General features: G+C 41.8%; 1 protein-coding gene across 2 annotated transcripts in view; it reads right to left on the bottom strand.

The window, feature by feature from the left end:
- The window catches only part of Ctnna1 (catenin alpha 1), a 173,474-nt gene that overhangs the window by 1,537 nt on the left and 152,449 nt on the right, over positions 1 to 19,488 (bottom strand). For both annotated transcript variants that reach the window (XM_047556839.1, XM_047556840.1), the window contains exons 12-17: positions 9,656 to 9,856; positions 8,717 to 8,868; positions 4,180 to 4,290; positions 2,870 to 3,051; positions 2,593 to 2,698; positions 628 to 762 (exon numbers count right to left, since the gene is read on the bottom strand). In XM_047556839.1, coding sequence (XP_047412795.1) covers positions 628 to 762; positions 2,593 to 2,698; positions 2,870 to 3,051; positions 4,180 to 4,290; positions 8,717 to 8,868; positions 9,656 to 9,856 — 887 coding nt within the window. The remainder of the gene's footprint in view (positions 1 to 627; positions 763 to 2,592; positions 2,699 to 2,869; positions 3,052 to 4,179; positions 4,291 to 8,716; positions 8,869 to 9,655; positions 9,857 to 19,488) is intronic.

Raw genomic sequence — 19,488 nt, 5'->3', positions numbered from 1 at the left:
TTTTTTTTTTGTAGTGTGGGGCCTTGTGTATGCTACACGAGCACTCTACCACTGATCTATAACCAGCCCTTTGTAGAGACAGGGTTAAGCTGCTCAGGCTGGCCTCAAATTTTGATGCTCCTGCCTCAGCCTCCTGAGTATTTGGGATTATAGCTGTGTGCTGTTGTGCCTGACTGAAATATTCTTTTTAAAGGAAATTCCATGGGATTAATAGAAGTTGTGGGGACTCAGCAAAACAAGGTGAAAAGGGCCCAAAATTGAGACCTGATCAAAATGAAAAAGAATAGCTACAACTCTGCATTTTGGGGGTAGAAGAAAGCAGACTATCTATGTCTACTTTGCAATTTCTGAAGAGGCTTAATTCTCTAGGAGAAGAAAAGCAAGAAAGATAAAATATTTTTTCCCAGAGAGTGGCCAGCTCTGGTAATGGCTCCAGCTGTCACTAACCATGCCATGTTAAATGGAGCTGCAATTCTGCAGGGAGATGTGCAGCCTGGGGCCTCCAGAAACCAAGACAGAACTTGGGAGTTTCTGCCTAGCACACATCCCTATGTGGGGCAGGGAGGAGTATATAGACACAGGTCGGTGCATTCCTGCTCACCACCTTTTCTTACCACTAACACTTACCCCAGAGACAACAAGCTCTCCACCAAGGTTCTGGACCTCAGCCTTGACTTTGCTGCAGATGTTGAGCTGGTGGCAGTAGAGGGCGATACGCTGCAGGTAGGCCAGCAGGTCCTGCTTGCAGGCGGAGTCTGGGCACTGAGGAGAGAACAAACTCAGCAGGCTCAGTAGCACTGTAGTCCTAGTGACAGCACCCCACCCTAGGCCCAGTTCTGAAAGTTTTCTCTCTCTTGCTGGAGCAAAGAGCAAGAGAGATGAATTACCAGTTACCTGGGGTGGTCACACATCCCTAGTCCACTCTGCTTGGGGATGGAAGCAAATCATTTTGTGGAGCCCTGACTGTGCTGCGTAGCATGGACATAAAGATTTCCTGAGCACCCCCACCCCACCTCTTTCACTAACTCCACAACTTGGGAGAAACCACCACTGCCAAGGGTTCAGCTTTCTAGTAGGGAGGAAGCCTGTGGCCCTACAAGGTGAGAAAAAGCCTCAGTCAGCAGAAGCCTGATTACACAGAAAAGAATGTGTTACACTACACTCGCTACCCGAACAAATAGCTCTTCTGCCCTGAAGCACTTTACTTGCCCGGCTACGATGCGAACTTTAAACACCTGATGACGGGAGATGGTCACTTTAGGCAAAGATGGAGGGTGAATAAGTAAACCAAAGCAAGAAAGCTTGACCAAATACAGGGAAAGGGTGGCCCTGCCCAGTTCCTGATACTACTGAACCTCAGGTTACTTTACCTAAAGAAGGAATCATCACACCTCTCAGGTGTTTACAACACTTTCTTCCAGTGAGGCTGGGGCCTCACTGCAAGCAACAGTGATATAAAATGAGGCTTCTAGTTCATTCTGGAGACTGTATTTTATTCTAAGAAGGCCCTGAAGCACAGCCTTATTCGCATTTTACGTTGGCAGTGTTGGTAGCTGCATGCAGAATAGGATGAAGAGAGGAAAGAGCAGGAAGGAGAGGGCATGGTGGTCAAGGCATGGAGCTCTGGATAGAGCTTGGATGGTCACTAGAAACAACAAGGCTTCTTACTGGGTTGTGTGAAGGATGACTTTGAGTGATGAGGGGCAGCTGTCACTCATCCTGCAATAGATGAGGTGGAAAGTTTGGATAATTTGGGGAAAAGAATGTGGAGGAAAAAATTATAACTGGGAAAAAGCTTCTCTGATAATAAGTCTTAGACCACCACAGGAAATGTGCTGTGAAGGTTCCAGGAAAGAGGGAGCTTAGTTTTCTGACCCATTACTATGATGGAATAAAGGGATGAAACTGGAGGTTGAGATGAGGCAACACAAAGGACATGAAAGTCTGTCCCCAGCTGGGCACATCAGCCTTTCAAAATACTGCTGGCCCATGGGGCTGGTTTTTGGTTTTGTTTTGTTTTGCTTTTGAGTGGGGGTGGTGTCCCCATGCTGAGGATTCTTGCACTCAGCTAGGCAAGCACTCTACCATTGAGCTACACATTACATTCCTAGCTCCTTTTTAAGTCTCCCTAAATTGCCCTTGAATTTGTGATCCTCCTGCCTTAGTCTCCTGCGTAGCTGGACTACTATGCCCCACCAGGATTCCTGATTTTTATATGAAATAAACCTTGAGAGAAGGTTGTAATACATGTGTGGTTTCAGTGTGTTAGGGCTGACAGAATCAGGTTCTGCTCAGACCTGAAGTTTTGAAGAAAGACTGAGAGATAAGTCAATAGCACAAGTTCATTTTACCCATTAACTGAGACGAGCTCTAATGCAAACCAGGCCTAACTCCCAAGACTTGTCAAAGACAACGCAATCCTTAAAAAATTATGGTGGGATTAAAGTAGGTCAGAACAATTTTTAGGTAACATGACAAGGGTGCCATGGCCCAGGCAAATGGTCATCAATGGCCACCTCAGCAATGAGCCAATCTGTACTGTCTGAGCCTGGGATAAGCTTGGAGATAAGCTCAGGCATGTTCATCACTTACGTGATCTGCAATGGTTCGGCCAAGCTTATCCATCCTGGATCCTGCCTCAGCGATTTTCTTGGCAGCACTAATCACATCTGATGTATTTTTGAGTGGTCCTTTACCTCTGAAAAAAAAAAAAAAAAAAAAAAAAAACAAAGAATAAGGATTCTTATCCATGATACCCCTGCAAGTCAGAGATGATCAGAGAACAGAAGATGTCTACAAAGCAGCCTGGCCTGTGGGGAAGAAAACTGTCCTCTCTCCTATCAGCCTGCTGGGTTGGGGCACTGCTCACCGGGTAAAGTCAGTCATCTCCATCATAATCATACACATCTGCTTGGCCAGCACAATGATGTCGTTGCCACTGTCATCCCATTTGGACACTTCAGCATCCAGCTTGCTCTTTTCTTCCTGGAAACTGGCCACCTGTTCTGCAATCTTTGCTTTTTGCTCCTGTGGAAGCTGAGCCATGATTGCCTACAATCAGAAGCACAGAAAGCTCTTATGTAAAGAGTTTGAAGTTCTCACAGTGCATTAGCCAAGAATATTTCCAACAGGCAATGTATTACATAGGTAGGATAATGCTTTAATAGGTTTCATTTTGCCTGAAGGGCTATTTCTTCTCATTTTTTGCTGAAGTTTATGGCAGCCTAAATTCCCAACCCACTTTCAAGAGCAAGTTTTAGTGTGGAGGGAAAGAGCATGAGAAAGGTAGAAGGCTAGTGTGGAACTTGCACAGTCACATCCGTGTAGGGACAGAAACTGATTGACTTAATTCTTTAAAAGTTTTATCCTCTGCCTACTATAGTAAAGACAGAAAATGAGAGGGGATAAATTGTGAAGCACTTTTTCCTGTGGGCGCTGAGTAGACATTTCCAAGTTTTCAAAGTCTATCAGAATGTAAATTTGAAGAAGGCAGAGAAGGATTTGCTGAGGAACATACATTCTAGCTACCTGATAGCCACTTAAACCATATTAAAGCAGCTCCTGGAGCCCTGGGGCAGAATTCAAGCCCACAGGCCCAGGGTTGGGGCTCTGCCTCTTAGTCTCCTAAAGTGTTCGGCCTGGGCAGGACTTAAGGCAGGGACCTGCTCACTGTTCAAGATGGATTTTCAAGGAGTAAAAAAAAGAAAAAGTCTCCTTAGAAATATTTCTTGGTGTCCTTCCAAAAACAAATGCTACTGATTGAAGATTTAATGACTTGAATGCAAAGACTGGTTTTCTTGAATGTACCACTGTTATTTTTTTTTTTTAAATCCATGAATAATTAAAATAGCTCATATCCATGGTATCAGTGAGCTGGGCAAAGGCAGCAATCTTTTCCAAATTTCACAACCCTTTTAACAAATGTTGCATTGTCTAGATCCTAGGCCTTCCCTGACCCAGGGATTTATCATAAACCAGAATCCTAGGGCACAGCCCAGGACAAGGTCCATGTTCCTACCCTGCTTCCAGCTGAACAGCAAGTACACAACTTAGATTAACTTTAGTCCTACTGTTAGAAAAAAATGAGAATGTTTTCCTGGAAGAGAAAAAGGCAAGGATTGAGAGGGACAGGAAAGGTCTGCAGAGCAAGTTAAAATACCCCAAGGAGCACTTCCTTACCCGGGCACTTTGGCCAGCTATTAGCTGGTCATCTTCTGTCTGGACGCTTGTCCTGCTTCTGACATCAAAATCTTCTGTCTCAAAGTCAGAGTCATCCAACTCCTCAGGGGTCTGCCACCAAGACAGAGACCATGAGTCAGTCACAGCTGTGGGCCTCCAGCAATTCAGTTTCTTGGTCAAAAGCATGGAGGCCCAAGAATTCTGGGATTTAAGGTGCAGGTTTCCAAATGGAAGGAATTAAAACTGCTCATCCTGTATGGGCCCTACACCAGCACTTCCTAAAAAGGGGTTCTTTTACAGGGAGTAGGGCTTAATTCTTTGTATCAGATTTGTTTCTTTAATTTCTTTGAATGACACATGTTTTGCACCCCCCACACACACCACTTTTTTTGGTCCTGGGATTGAACTCAGGGGCATCAACCACTGAGCTACATCCCCAATCCTATTATATTTTAAGACAGGGTCTCACTGAGTTGCTTAGCACCTTGCCTTAGCTGAGGCTGGCTTTGAATTTTCAATCCTCCTGCCTCAGCCTCCCAAGCCACTGGGATTACAGGCGTGTGCCACTGTGCTCCCCCACTCCCCCTTTTTGAGATAGGGTCTCACTATGTTGCTCTGACTGGTCTCAAACTTTTGGGCTCAAGAGATCTTCTTGCCTCCACCTCACCAGTAGCTAGGACTATTAAGTACATAACCAGCTTCTTTTCACTTTGAAAGGTATTTCTCAAACACCTGCTTCTGAAGACAAAGGTGAGAACTGTCCTCGGTGGAAAAGGTCTTAAAAATAAAGGTGTTTTATACCAATGGACTGTTATTGCTTTTAGTTTTTTGCTTGAATTATGAAATAAAGTCTTATTTTGCACAAACTACCAGCTTCATGATTAGCTACTTGAAACAGTGTTGTCTTCCAGGAGTTACCAGAAAGTGGGCAGCAGGTAGAACAGCTGGGGTTGGCTCTCAGCCCTACCAGCTGGCCTGTGACAGGAGGGCAGCAAGGTGAGGCCCTCATCTGCACCTGGCCCTTGCCCAAGCCCAGGGCAAGGGCTTGTTGTGAGGTTCAAATGGACGGCATATGAGAAGTGCTCAGAAACCATGGAGAGCACAAAGGTTCTGACACATGCGAAGGCTGGGCTTATCCCTTGATGAGACAAAGTAAAAAGGGTATGTATGTCACATAAGGTACCAGAAAGCACATCAGTGTGAGACCCTGGGGTCCTGATGATTTGATGCCACAAAATTCAATGCCACCACCAGTGATTTTAATGTTGTGGTCACAGATACCTTTAGGGTTGATGTGTACTCATTCTATTAAGGGGCTTTTCAAAGCAACGTCTCCTAACATCATCTCTAACCTCCCTGACTGCCCATCACGGACCAAAGAACTATTCTTGACAAGAAAACCAATAACTCCTTTTCTAATATTCATTCACTCATTTATTCAAATATCCACTGAGGTTGAGTATCTATTCTGGGTCTTAGAGATACAAAATGACTGACACAAAGATCCCTGCTCTCATACAGTCTAATGAGAACAATGGCGACAAACTTAACAAGTGAATTACATACAAATGCTACAAATAAATAGAGCAGGGAAGAGAAACTGGATGGTCAGGAAAGGTCTCATAATGCAGTGCTGTGGGAAGATGGAGGAAGCTGGGGGAAGAGTGCTTGCGTGGGGATGCAGATGAACAGCAAGGTCACAGGAGAGGGACTTGTCTCACTGCTCTGTGAGTCAAGGGGAGAGCAACAGGACACGAGGATGGAAAGGCAACAGAATCAGGTCCCAAAATGCATCACAGGCCAGTGTAAGAACTGAGTAACAGTGGCCTTTAGAAAGTTTGGAGTGGATAACATGATCTGACTGAAGCTTAAAGGGATCACTCTGGCTGTTCTGACAATGAGACTGTAGGCATCTGCAGATAGACCAGGCGAGAGATGCTGAGGGCCTGTTCAGATTCTCTATCAGGAAGAAAGAGTTAGTAAGATCAGATGTGAGGTATGCAAGGGAAAGAGAACCCAAGGAGAATCCAAGGTTTGGACTGAATGAGGATGATGATGTTGCAATCAAGGTAAGGAGCTTACTCTTGGGCATAACAAGTGCTCAGGAAGTGAGCGGGCAAGTCAGTGATACATGCATAGAACGTTGGACAGTCAGCTTCTCATTTTTACACACCAAGGGAAGGAGTGCCAGCAGAAAAGAGAAGGGGCCAAGGACTTCCCAACAGCCCCATCAATGTTAATGAGATGACAAAACAACAAAGAGGGGGAGGGTGGCCAAGAGATTTCTTTACCCTCTTATTATGGAAGAAATAAGCATATGCATAGGGAAAGGAGATAAGGTAGGGGGGTGAACCAGGGACCTCATGCCTAGAGCCAGGAGCACAAACAGGGATATCCGTGGTACTAAGAGGAAGGAATGGGGTGGGGAAGAGATTTCTAAGAGCCTCGTTATCCTGAGGGGAATCAGCAAGAAGGCCAGATAGGAAAATGGGGGCTCAGGTGTAGGAGGGCTAAGAAGTAAGAGGAGCAGAGAAGTATGAAACAGTCACAGGCTCCAGGATAGGGTCAGGAGATGGGCAACTGCTACTGGGCACCAAGGGCCCACACATGATCAGTGACCTCTGTCAGGGTGGCTGTGCTGATCTGTACCACACTCAGCAAGATAGAGTGGGACTTCACTAGGACTACATTTTGTGAAGTATGAATAAGGAAGAGGGGACAAAGAATGTGAGCCAGACTCAAAGGACCTGAGGGTTGAGTGCAAATAACAAGTGAGGAAGACCAACCAGCTGAAGGCACTGGGAAGCTCCAAAGACAGTTCTAAATCAGAGTACTAGAGGGAGAAGGCTGAACACTGGAACTGGGATAATGGAGGGGATGTAGATATGGTAGTGACAGGGCTAAGGCATGGCTGTGGAAGTAAGGCTGAGGTAGGGGAATACAAGATGATTTTGGATTATGAGACAGGAATAGGCTTGGAGAGCAGCTAAATCACAGTGTCTCCAAAGTCTCTTTCCTCAGCCTTGCAAGTACTCATGGCTACCTTGCTTTTGTCCTTAAAGGGTTCCCTGCTGGATTCAATCACACTTCACATGCCTGTTGTCCAGAGGAAGTTCTGTTAAGACTTCTGTCATTCTTCAGGCCCAGCACAGCACTCAGCATGCTAAGAAAAACCATTAGGTGCCAGGCCCTGTGTGGAACCTATCAATTACACTGTCTCAGTAAAACCATCAAAGCCACCATCACCTCCATTTATAAAAGAAGAAATCAGCATCTCAGAGACAAAGAAATTTGCTGGATAAAGAACCCAAGCTTCCTGCCTCCTCCTAGGAAGTGGTTTCCCACAGCCAAGACAGCACAACAGGGCCTGAAGCATCTCCTAGATGAATACGGTATCAGCCTTCTTCGACCCCTTCTGGCTCTACTCTCAGACATCCAGCCATACCTCTGCCACTAGGGTTTTTAAAATTCTATTTCTCCATGTAAGCCAAAATAGAAAGAACTTTGGCAAAATCGCTCTGTACATGACCACTGGTATACAAGACCTTGGAACTCTCATACACTGCTCAGGTCAAGCTTTAGCTGAATATGGGTTCTTTAGCACAGCAGCAGGAATAAAGAAAGCAAAGCCTCTATCAGCTGGGGCCCCACCAATATCAGGTGAGCCTGGGGTCTGCAGAAGCACCATCAATGCACCACCTGTGCAGCAGGCAAATGCCACATTCCTCATGCCTGCTCTGCAGCTACAGCAGGGGGCATCCAGTTGGCCCTGGGGAGAATGTTCATGGACCCTACCCTCAGACTCCAGAAGCAACATGCTTATGCTCAAAGAAGCATGCAAGGGATCAAATCCTGTGGGAAAGGCAGCCAGGAGAGCCAGACCCAGCACCCTGGAGGGATATTATGGTGGGGGTGGAAGTTTTTGAAACCCCTTTGTTGATGCCCCCATAAGGGGTCAAGCACTTTCCTGTGACCTTGAGAACTGTTGTTTTCTCAGAGAAGACAGGTCACCAGGAGGCAGTACTCTACTCAGCCCTAAAAGAGGATTTCAACACTTGGCTATGAACCTGGGTGGATTGTCAGCATTGCCATGGTCCTTAATTCTCACACCCAACACCCTAGGATTCTAGTATCCTGCCTGAAAGTCTAGCATCTCTCTCAAGCAAAGGGACACTTCACATGAACAATAACTTCAGCCTATGTTAAGGAAATATTTCCTTCTCTAAAATTAACTTAAGAATCTTTATTTTCTGTAGTTTCCTCTCCAATTAAAACCAAAGCCCCACACTATAATGACTGTTTGCCCTAAATTAAGTCATCAGGGCCAACTCATGCTAACTCTCCTTCTCAACCCAAGTTTGGGCTGTTAACAGTCATTTTAGACAACATAATTAAATATATCTCATTCTAACAGTTTTTAGATTCATGGTTTTAATATACTGCCACTGCATCTGCTAAGTTCCAGAATGACGCATTCCTCAAGTTTAGCATATGATAAGGAAGAGGCTGTTAAAATGTCTAGAGTGCAGTTACTCACCCTTATCATCAGCACTGCTTTCCGGATGTCCCGGATGCCATCATATACCAGGCGAGAGGCATCGATAAACTCATTCTCATCCATGGGCTGGGCAGGGTCTGAGCTGAGGGCTTCTACAGCTGCCTCCACTTGCTCTGTGAAACGTGGCATGACTGAAGAGAAAAGAAGGGCAGGTTGCACTCATGAGCAGACAGCATCTTAGCAGCCTTCCCTGAAACCTCAAGTCAGAAAAGGCAAGGCTCATAAACAGACTTTACTTCTACCCATGTGAACAGTATTTGTGGGTGAAGTAAATTAAGTGCAATATTTTATAAAGACTGATATAATCATCTTTGTCTCTCAAGAGATGGCAATACAGGGTTTGGATGCTTGGGAACTTGAAGTGAGACTAACTTGAGGCCATGTTTAAGAATAGGGCATGGTGGAGCATGCCTGTAATCCCAGCCACTTGGGAGGCTGAGACAGGAGGATTGCAAGTTTGAGGCCAGCCTCAGCAACTCCGCAGGGACCTAAGCAACTTAGCAGGCCCCTGTCTCAAAATAAAAAGAGCTAGGGGACGTAGCTCAGTGGTAAAGTGCCCCCGGGTTCACTCCCCAGTGTCAAGAAAAAGAGAGAGAGAGAGAGAGAGAGAGAGAGAGAATGAATAGGAATCATGTGAATTTAGTATTTATTCACTAATGGGATACTTAACTTAGAAGTTCATCTTAAATAGTGTGTTTGGGATTTGTTCCTTGATTATCCATGATTACCCATGAGATGTTTTTGTGAAGTCTGACTTTGGCTGATTAGCTTCCCACAGTTATGTACTACCCAGAACCCCTAAGTCCAGAGCCAAGTTTCCATTTCTTTTTTTCTTAACCACAGGGCCTGGGCTAACAGGATGATAGCCTGTCCTACCCAGGCCGTGTGTGGAGCACTATGGAGGGAGAGTCCCCGCACCTGTGTTGGACAGCAGCTTGGTAGCTTCCAGAACTTTTTCTGTGTAGACTCCTGGCTCATAGTTGTCCATCTCTGAGGTGACTACGTGAATGACCCGGGCTGCCCGGCCTCGAATTGCACCAGCTGTGCGGTCCAGCCCATCCACATCTTTCTCTTGCAGAGCAATGACACATTTGTTCACATCTTCCAAAATGTGATTTTCTGAGGAACAAGCAGAAAGTTGAATGAGGAAGCGGCCTTTCACTAGAAGGTGACCACTCTTAACTTGGCACCTGTCATTTACTGAGTGTGTGCTTAGTGCCAGCCACAGTGTCAAACACTTTATGCACCATTGCACTGAGGAGACCAGATTAACTGTTCCACAGAAATTCAACCTGTGGTTACCCCAAGAATAACAAGCTTCATTCCAGCTTTTTAAAAAAGAAATGTCCATCTTTTAGGCACCATTGCTCTATAAGTCATTCAGAAAATTCTTATCAGAGAAACATTAAAAACCCCTCTTCCTCTTAAGTAATTTCACTGGCCATTCGTTCCAAAGTCTAAATCAAAAGAACAAGAGTTGACTGTAAGGCTTTATCTGTCCAGTCTCCCCTCTCCCTCCAGGAGATGGTACTTACATATTCAGAAGCCAGTATAGCCCTGAGACAGAAGGTGCTGGAAAGCAGGTTTAAGCCTCCTCTGGAGGGTGCTGAAGGAGTATATCTGAGGTAAAGTATTTAGGAACCCTCTTATGGTATGCAGATGAACCTGTGAATCCTGTTAGACTGACAAGTAGTTCCTTCCAGTCATACAGTGGGATTTGAAGGGCCCCAAAGTATTTCTCCTCAAAGCAACAAGCTTGAAACTGGTTTTCAAGAACCTCAGAGCAGCTGAGTACTGAGGTTCATACCTGTAATTCTTGTATAATTGGAGATACCCGGGAGGCCAAGGTAGGAGGATTACAAGTATGAGGCCAGTCTCAGCAATTTCGCAAGAGACTCTCTCAACATAAAAAAAAAGGGTTGGGGATGCAGTTCAGTGGTTGAGTGCTCCTAGGTTCAATCCCTAGTACCACAAAAATAAACTAACCAACTCCCTCAGAGCATGGGGTTCAATTTCAACTTCATCTGTAATAGCGAAATGGAAGTTATGAATATCCAAAGAAGAGTGGATGATGAATTATGGGTCCTGTGCAGATCTGAGGCAGATCTGTAGGGGCTGATTTAGAATGGGAGGGGGAGATACTCTTATTGACCCACAACTGCAGAGACCACCTGCAAACAGTCCAAATAATGTCCCTTTCTACTCATAAAGAAGCCTTCTATGAGACACGTAAGAATTCCTAGAAGCAATGTCTGGCATAACAGGTGAAGACTAATGGTCCTAGTTCCTTTGGAAAAGTCAGAATAATGATGGCAAATGCAATCTTTAAGAAACACATGTTGGGATTTCCCCGCCCCCACCAGCTCTGCTAATAAAATGCTTTGAACATGTCATTATCCAGGAAGGGTTTCCGATTTAATTCACTTTAGAAGCCACTATCCCTTTCCTCACAGCCTCTACTAATACATTCAACTTACACATGACAATGTTAGGGAGATAACAATTTAACGTCGTAAAATACCCAAAACATGAAATTGGTTATGCTATAACTTCTTCTTATCTCAAGGTAAGACAGAACCAAGTGGAACCTAACAAAGAATAGAGCTACCGTGTACCCTCCTGTCACTATTTCCAATGAGACTGCATAAAGGATTTCTTTGTTCTGAGCCTCGAAGTATGATGGAGTAAGATGGAAAATCACAATGAGAAATAACTAATGATGTGAAAGAACTGCTGGTTAAAAAACACCTAAGGAAAGCCAGAAAGAATTCATATTATAGAAGGGAAAGATAGATTACCACAACACAGTTCAGACCATATAGAAAGACAGAAAGATGTTCAGTTAGAGGAAGGATACACTCCCTAGGAGTTTATAAGCCCAAGATTTAAACAGTGGGAAGACCAACTAAGTGAGGTGGGCAACTAAAGGAATTCACTGAAATTCAACACTGGACAGTAAAATAATCACAAACACAAAAGAAAGTTGGAAATTTGAACATAAATAAAAAATACAGGAGGGAACCCTACCAAACTCATTCTATGAAGCTAATATCACCCTCATACCCAAATTAGGCAAAGGAAAGAGAATTTTAGACCAATATCCTTGATGAATATAGATGCAAAGATCCTTAACAAAATACTGGCAAACCGTATCCAAAAACACATTAAGAAGATAGTGCACCATGATCAAGTGGGGTTCATCCCTGGAATGCAAAGATGGTTTAACATTCATAAATCAATAAACATAATCCAACATGTCAACAGACTTAAGGATAAGAATCATATGGTTATTTTGACTGACGCAGAAAAAGTGTTTCACAAAATACAACACCCCTTCATGCTCAAAACACTAGAAAAAATAGGGATATAGGAACATACCTGAACATTGTAAAGGCTATTTATGCTAAGCCCCTGGCCAACATCATTTTTTTTTTTTTTTTTTTTTTTTGGGTGCTGGGGATCGAACCCAGGGCCTTGTGCTTGCAAGGCAAGCACTCTACCAACTGAGCTATCTCCCCAGCCCCCCAACATCATTCTTAAAGGAGAAAAACTGAAAGCATTCCCTTTAAAAACAGAAACAAGACAGGGATGCCCTCTTTCACCACTTCTATTCAACATGATACTTGAAATACTAGCCAGAGCAATCTGACAGACTAAAAAAATTAAAGGGATACGAATAGGAAAAGAGGAACTTAAGCTGTCACTATTTGCTGATGAAATTCTATATTTAGAAGATCCAAAAAACTCCTCCAGAAAATTTCTAGGCCTCATAAATGAATTCAGTAAAATAGCAGGACATAAAATCAACACGCATAAATCTAAAGCATTTTTATACACAAGCGATGAAACATCTGAAGGGGAAATGAGGAAAACAACTCCATTTGCAATAGCCTCAAAAAAATAAAATACTTGGCAATCGATCTAACCAAAGAGGTGAAAGATCTTGACAATGAAAACTACAAAACATTGAAGAAATAAATTGAGGAAGACCTTAGAAAATGGAAAGATCTCCCATGTTCTTGGATAGGCAGAATTAATATTATCAAAATGGCCATACTTCCAAAGGCGCTACACAGATTTAACGCAATTCCAATTAATCCCTATGACATTTCTCATGGAAACAGAAAAAGCCACCGTGAAATTTATCTGGAGGAACAAAAGACCCAGAATAGCCAAAGCAATCCTGGGCAGGAAGAGTGATGCAGGAGGTATCACAATACCAGATCTTAAACTCTACTATAGGGCAATAGTAACAAAAACGGCACGGTATTGGCACCAAAATAGGTAGATCAATGGTATAGGATAGAAGACACGGAGACATACCTACATAAGTACAGTAACCTCATTCTGGACAAGGGTGCCAAAAACTTACAATGGAGAAAAGATAGCCTCCTCTTCAACAAATAGTGGTGGGAAAACTGGAAATTCACATGCAGTAAAATGAAACTAAACTCCTATCTCTCACTCTGTACAAAACTCAACTCAAAATGGATCAAGGATCTAGAAATTAGACCTGAGACCCTTCAACAAACAGAAGAAAAAGTAGGCCTGAATCTCCATCACATCAGCTTAGGACAAGACTTCCTTAACAAGACCCCCATAGCACAAGAAATAAAAGCAAGAATCAATAAATGGGATAGATTCAAACTAAAAAGCTTTCTCTCAGCAAAGGAAACAATCAATAATGTGAAAAAGAGAGCCTACAGAGTGGGAGAAAATCTTTTCCACACACACTTCAGACAGAGCACTCATCTCCAAAGTTTATAAAGAACTTAAAAAACTTTACACCCAAAATACAAAGAACCCAATCAATAAATGGGCTAAGGAAATGGGCAGACACTTCACAGAAGAAGATATACAGGTGATCAACAAATATATGAAAAAGTGCTCAGCATCCCTAGTAATTAGAAAAATGCAAATTAAAACCACCCTAAGATTTCATCTAACTCCAATTACAATGGCTATTATCAAGAACACAAGCAATAATAAGTGTTGGTATGGATGTGGGGAAAAAGGCACACTCATACATTGCTGGTGGAGTTGCAAATTGGTGCAGCCACTCTGGAAAGCAGTATGGAGATTCCTCAGAAAGCGTGGAATGGAACCACCATTTGACCCAGCTATCCCCTATCCCACTCCTTGGTTTAAACCCGAAAGACTTAAAATCAGCATACTACAGTGATGCAGCCACATCAATGTTCATAGCAACTCAATTCACAATAGCTAGATTGTGGAACCAATCTAGATGCCCTTCAATTGATGAATGGATAAAGAAACTGTGGTATATATATACAATGGAATATTACTCAGTCATAAAGAACAATAAATTATGGCATTTGCTGGTAAATGGATGAAGTTGGAAAATATCATGCTTAGTGAAATAAGCCAAGCCCAAAAAACCAAAGGCTGAATGTTTTATCTGGTAAGTGCATGACAATATGTAACAATGTGGGGTAGCGGGGGGAAGAGAAGAATGAAGGAACTTTGGAGGGTATAGAGGAAAAGGGGGTGGGAGGGGGTAGGGATGGAAAAACAGTGGAATGAACAGTATTACCCAATATATATATGTATGATTACGTGAATGGTGTGAATATACATTGTGTACAACCACAGAAATGAAAAGTTGTACTCCATTTTTGTGTATAATGAATCAAAATTTATTTGTAAAAACAAAAAATATTTTAAAAAATACATTAGAGACATGCTACCTTAAACAGCCTGAGAATGCTGCCAGCCAACTGCAGAGGGAAGTGGGAACACAGGTAGAGAAAGTGGGGAAAGCATGGCGAATAATATTGGTTTGGGGGATCCTGTGGAATAGAGAAGGAGGCTAATCTTAACCAACCCAGAGACAGTGGGTAAGCTGTTGAGTGAAAACTGACCAAAATCATTTGGCTAATAGGTGGAGAGTCCGGTGGGAACCATTTTTAAGTGGCCACATAGCAGTGAACAAAGGCGGGAGATTAGGAACTCATAAAGGAGGTTGCCAGCCTGACCCAGCAGTTGCTTATTGTGGGATCCAGAGTGTACCTGGACCAGCATGATTGAAGCAGGCAGAGAGAGAAGTGGGTCTAAGGTAATTCAGGCTGGGACACTGAGGAGAGAGAGCCTCTTTTGTTGGTGGTGCCTAATGCAAGCAAGCACTGGGAAGATGCCAGTAACCAGCAGACGAGCACTCTGCACTCCAGGTCTGATCCCGGGTAATTCACATCCATGACAGTGAATATGTAAGGTTTTGACTCCTCACCATAAAAACAGAATGTTCAGGAGGCCACAACACCTAGATGTCCAGCAGAGATTGGCATTAACCCAGCAACAGGATATGTGAATGAAATCTCAAATATCCAAAGAATTCCAAATGTCAGCCAAGATTTAAACCCCACCTGGTACCTTCCAGTGTACCAGGCCCACTATGGAAGTACATCATTTCACAGCAGTCCCAAGCTTATCCCATCCTGTACTATGGGACGGGAAGCTGAGAATTACTAAAACTAACTTTGGCTCCTGGCCACAACAGCTGGCAGCTTGCTGAGAAACAAAAAGAAGTGGAACTTAAAACCCCCCAGCCCTTGACCCAAGGGTCACAGGTTCTCAAACTTAAAAAATACAAAGAATGGCACAATAGCATAAATGATGAACATCCATCCTTTCCAACAGTTTTAACCACTGCAGCAGAAACAATCCTTTTATTTCTCATTAATAGTTAGACTGTTCTATTCCCTCTTCTTTTGCTTTATTACTTTTATTTTTCACTCCTTTATATCTGTCATCTGCTACCTGTTTTTCCTCTGTTCACTTTAAAATATTTGAAAAATTTCTCTTGCCTTTCTACTCTATTTTCTTTTAAGAATTTGTATTCTATTAGCTGATAGGATAACAGACTTTGGGGCTGGGGTTGAGGCTCAGTGATGCTTGCCTAGCATGTGTGAGGCACTGGGTTCAATTCTCAGCACCACATGTAAGTAAATGAAGGTCCATCAACAACCAAAAAAAAGAATTACATAATTTATGTAATTTCTACCCCATTCATGTTTTTGTGATCATTAATACAGTGGATGATGCAGTAGACAACTACTATTTAATGTCTGATCTAGTTCATAGTTGCTTATTATTGGTGCTGATGTTAAATGCTGATCCTGCCATTCCTCTATAGGTGCTAATTCAAGTTATAGATGTCAAAGTAGATAGAGGACATTTATTTTAAGGCTTGACATTGTTTGCAAACATTATCGCTATTCCTTGCTCCCCGTTTCTCTAAGGGGGGCTGGGAAGTGATTGGACACTTCAAGTTCACAGAGTGGAGATCCTGCTGCTGAGCAACACTCACAAATCAGTAAACCTCACTTAATACACAAGCTAGCCCTGCTCAAGCTTCAACACTATCTCAACACATAGAATAAAGGAGGCAAAAGTCCAAAAGCAATGATCAGAACCCAAGTAGAACTGACTTTGACTTGAAGGGGACCTCAAGTTCCACTCCTGGACATCTCATACAGCAAAAACAGGGAAGTTCCTAGAACAAAACCACCACCCAAAAAACTACATACCAAAGGATACATGCATAAAAAAGAAAGAGGAAACCATCTCAACTGATGCACACATCATTAAGAAACATGAAGAAACAGGCAAACATCCCCCCAAAATTCACAATCCTCCAACAAAGGAACTGACTATATATGGAAGTGAGTGAAATTCCAGAGAAAGGTTATAAAACGTTTGATAAACTAAAAAGATCTAAGGAGAGCTAGGGATATAGCTCAGTGTTTACACAAGGCCCTGGGTTCAATCCCCAGCACCACACGTGCGCACACACACACACACACAAAAGATCTAAGGAACAATTTAAGAGCAAATATGGGAGGTAAAAGCACATTTCAATAAGGAAATAGAGATATTGAAACCAATCAGATCTCCTGGAAATGAAAGACACATGAATTAAATTGAAATATCACTCAAAAGTATCACCAACAGATTAGACTGTACAGAAGACAGAACTTCAGGTCTTTGAAGACAGGATATATGAACTTGAATTCTCAGTATGCAGTAAAGCGGGAAAAGCCAAATCAAACCAAACCAAACAACAACAACAACAACACACACACACACACACACACAAACAAAACAAAAACAACCCCAATGATCAGAACTGGGACAAATCAAGGTAACAACTCTGAGATTCACTGGGATAGAAGAGAACATAGAGATACAGGCAAAAGACATTAAGAACCTCTTCAGTGAACCTCTTCAGTGAAACAGCAGCAGAAAAATTTCCTAACTTTAGAAATGATACATCCACATCCAGATGCTTATAACAGAAACTCAGAAAGACAAGGTCAAAAAAGAACCTCTCTAAGAAACAACATAATCAAAATGCCTAACATAGAGAATAAGAAAAGAATATTAAAAGCTACAAGAGAAAAAGTCAGGTCAGATTTAGAGGCAAACCAATGAGGTTCACTTCTGAATTCGCAAATCAGACCCTAAAATCAAGAAGGGCTTGGAATGAGGTATTCCAAGCTCTACAAGAAAACAATTGCCATCCAAGCTTCCTGCATCCAGCAAAGCTATCTTTCAGATTTGATGCAGCAGTAAAAATTTTTCATGACAGATATACTACACACAGAACTCAAACAAATCCCAAAGCTCCCAAACAGATGAAGTTCACTAGAAGAGAAACTAAATGAAAATAAAGACTAAATTAAATATGGCAAACAAACCAAAATGGCAGGAAATAACAAACAACTATCCATAAAAACACTAACTGTAAATGGTCTCAACTCTCCAATTAAAAGATATAGATTGGCTGAATGGATTAAAAAACAAGATCAAACAATATGCTGTTTACAAGAGACTAGGCTGAATGTAAAAGGATGGGGGGGGGGAGCGCGTGGGAATTCCATACAAATAGGAGTAGTTATTCTCATATCTGACAAAGCAGATTTCAAGCAAAAATTAATCAGAAGAGACAAAGTCACCACATACTGATAAAGGGAACAATCCAACAAGATTTAAGGATAGTAAGCATGTATGCCCCAAATGTTAGTGCACCTAATTACATAAACAAAAACTTCTTGACATTAAATCCAGACAGACCACAATACAATAATACTGGGCAATTTCAACAGTCCTTTCACCAAAGGACAGGTCATCCAAACAAAATCAAAACATATTTCTGATCTAAATAATACTAAAAATTAAAAAGACCTAATAGACGTCTACAGACTATTTCAACCGAAAATGGTTGAATTCACTTTCTTCTCAGCAGCTCATAGAACATTTTCCAAAATAGAACATATTCTTGATAACAATGTAAGTCTTAGCAAGAAAAAATAAAAAACTGATGTAATCCAGCACATTCTATCAGATCATAATGGAATAAAACTAGAAATCAACAATAAGAAAAATTATAGAAACCACATAAACATATGGAGCTTGAATAATACTCTTTTAAATGAGGAACGACTCATAGAAGAAATTCTTAGAAACAAATGAGAAAGAAATACAAAATAACAAAATATCTGGGACAATATGAAGGCAGTTCTAAGAGGAAAGTGTACATAGCATTGAGTGCCTATGTTAAAAAAAAAAATACAGAGATCCTGAATAAATAATCTAATGCTACACTTCAAGGCCTTAAAAAGGAATAACAAACTAATGCCAAAATCAATAGAAGACAGAAACTAAGATCAGAGTCAAAATTAGTGAAATTGAGAAGGGAAAAAAAAACACAAAAGATTGAAGTAACATAACAAAGAATTGGTTCTTTGAAAAGATAAGCAAGATTGACAAACCTTTAGCCAAACTAACCAAACAAAAGAACCAAATTAACAAAACTGGAGACGAAAAAGGAGATACCAAAATAGACACTTCTGAAATCCAGAGAATTATGAGAAACTATTCTGAAACTTTATATTCTAACTGGAAAATCAAGAAGACACAAATTTCTATGCACATTTGACCTGCCAGAAAGATATAGAAAAGTTAAATTTAAATAGACCAGTATTAAGCAATAACATTGAAAGAAAATTAAAAGCCTTCCAACAAAGAACAGCACAGGACTGGATGGATTCTCAGCAATTTTATTGGACCATTAATGAAGAACTGATACTAGCCTTCCTGAAATTACTCCATGATATTGAAAGGGAGGAAACACTCCCAAATACAGCCTACGAAACCAGTATAACCCTGATACCAAATTCAGACAAAGAAACATCAAGGAAAGAAAACTATAGACCAATATCCCTGAAGAACATAAGTGAATTCAGCAAAGTAGTGGGATACAAGATCAATGCACATAAATCTAAGGCATTTTTATATGTACGTGATGAATCTTTGGAAAGAATAATTAGGAAAACTACCCCATTCACAATAGCATCGAAAAAAATAAAATACTTGGGAATCAATCTCACAAAAGAGGTGAAAGACCTCTACAATGAGAACTACAGAACACTAAAGAAAGAAATTAAAGGAAACCTTAGAAGATGGAAAGATCTCCCATGTTCTTGGATAGGAAGAATTAATATTGTCAAAATGGCTATACTACCAAAAGTGCTATACAGATTCAATGCAATTCCAATTAAAATCCCAATGACGTACCTTACAGAAATAGAGCAAGCAATTATGAAATTCATCTGGAAGAATAAGAAACCCAGAATAGCTAAAGCAATCCTTAGCAGAAAGAGCGAAGCAGGGGGTATCGCAATACCAGATCTTCAACTCTACTACAAAGCAATAGTAACAAAAACAGCATG

This window comes from Sciurus carolinensis, chromosome 6 (genome assembly GCF_902686445.1).
Source record: "Sciurus carolinensis chromosome 6, mSciCar1.2, whole genome shotgun sequence".
Taxonomy (NCBI): Eukaryota; Metazoa; Chordata; class Mammalia; order Rodentia; family Sciuridae; genus Sciurus; species Sciurus carolinensis.
Note: the sequence above shows the minus strand (reverse complement) of the source record. Positions and strands in the feature narration are given on the sequence as shown.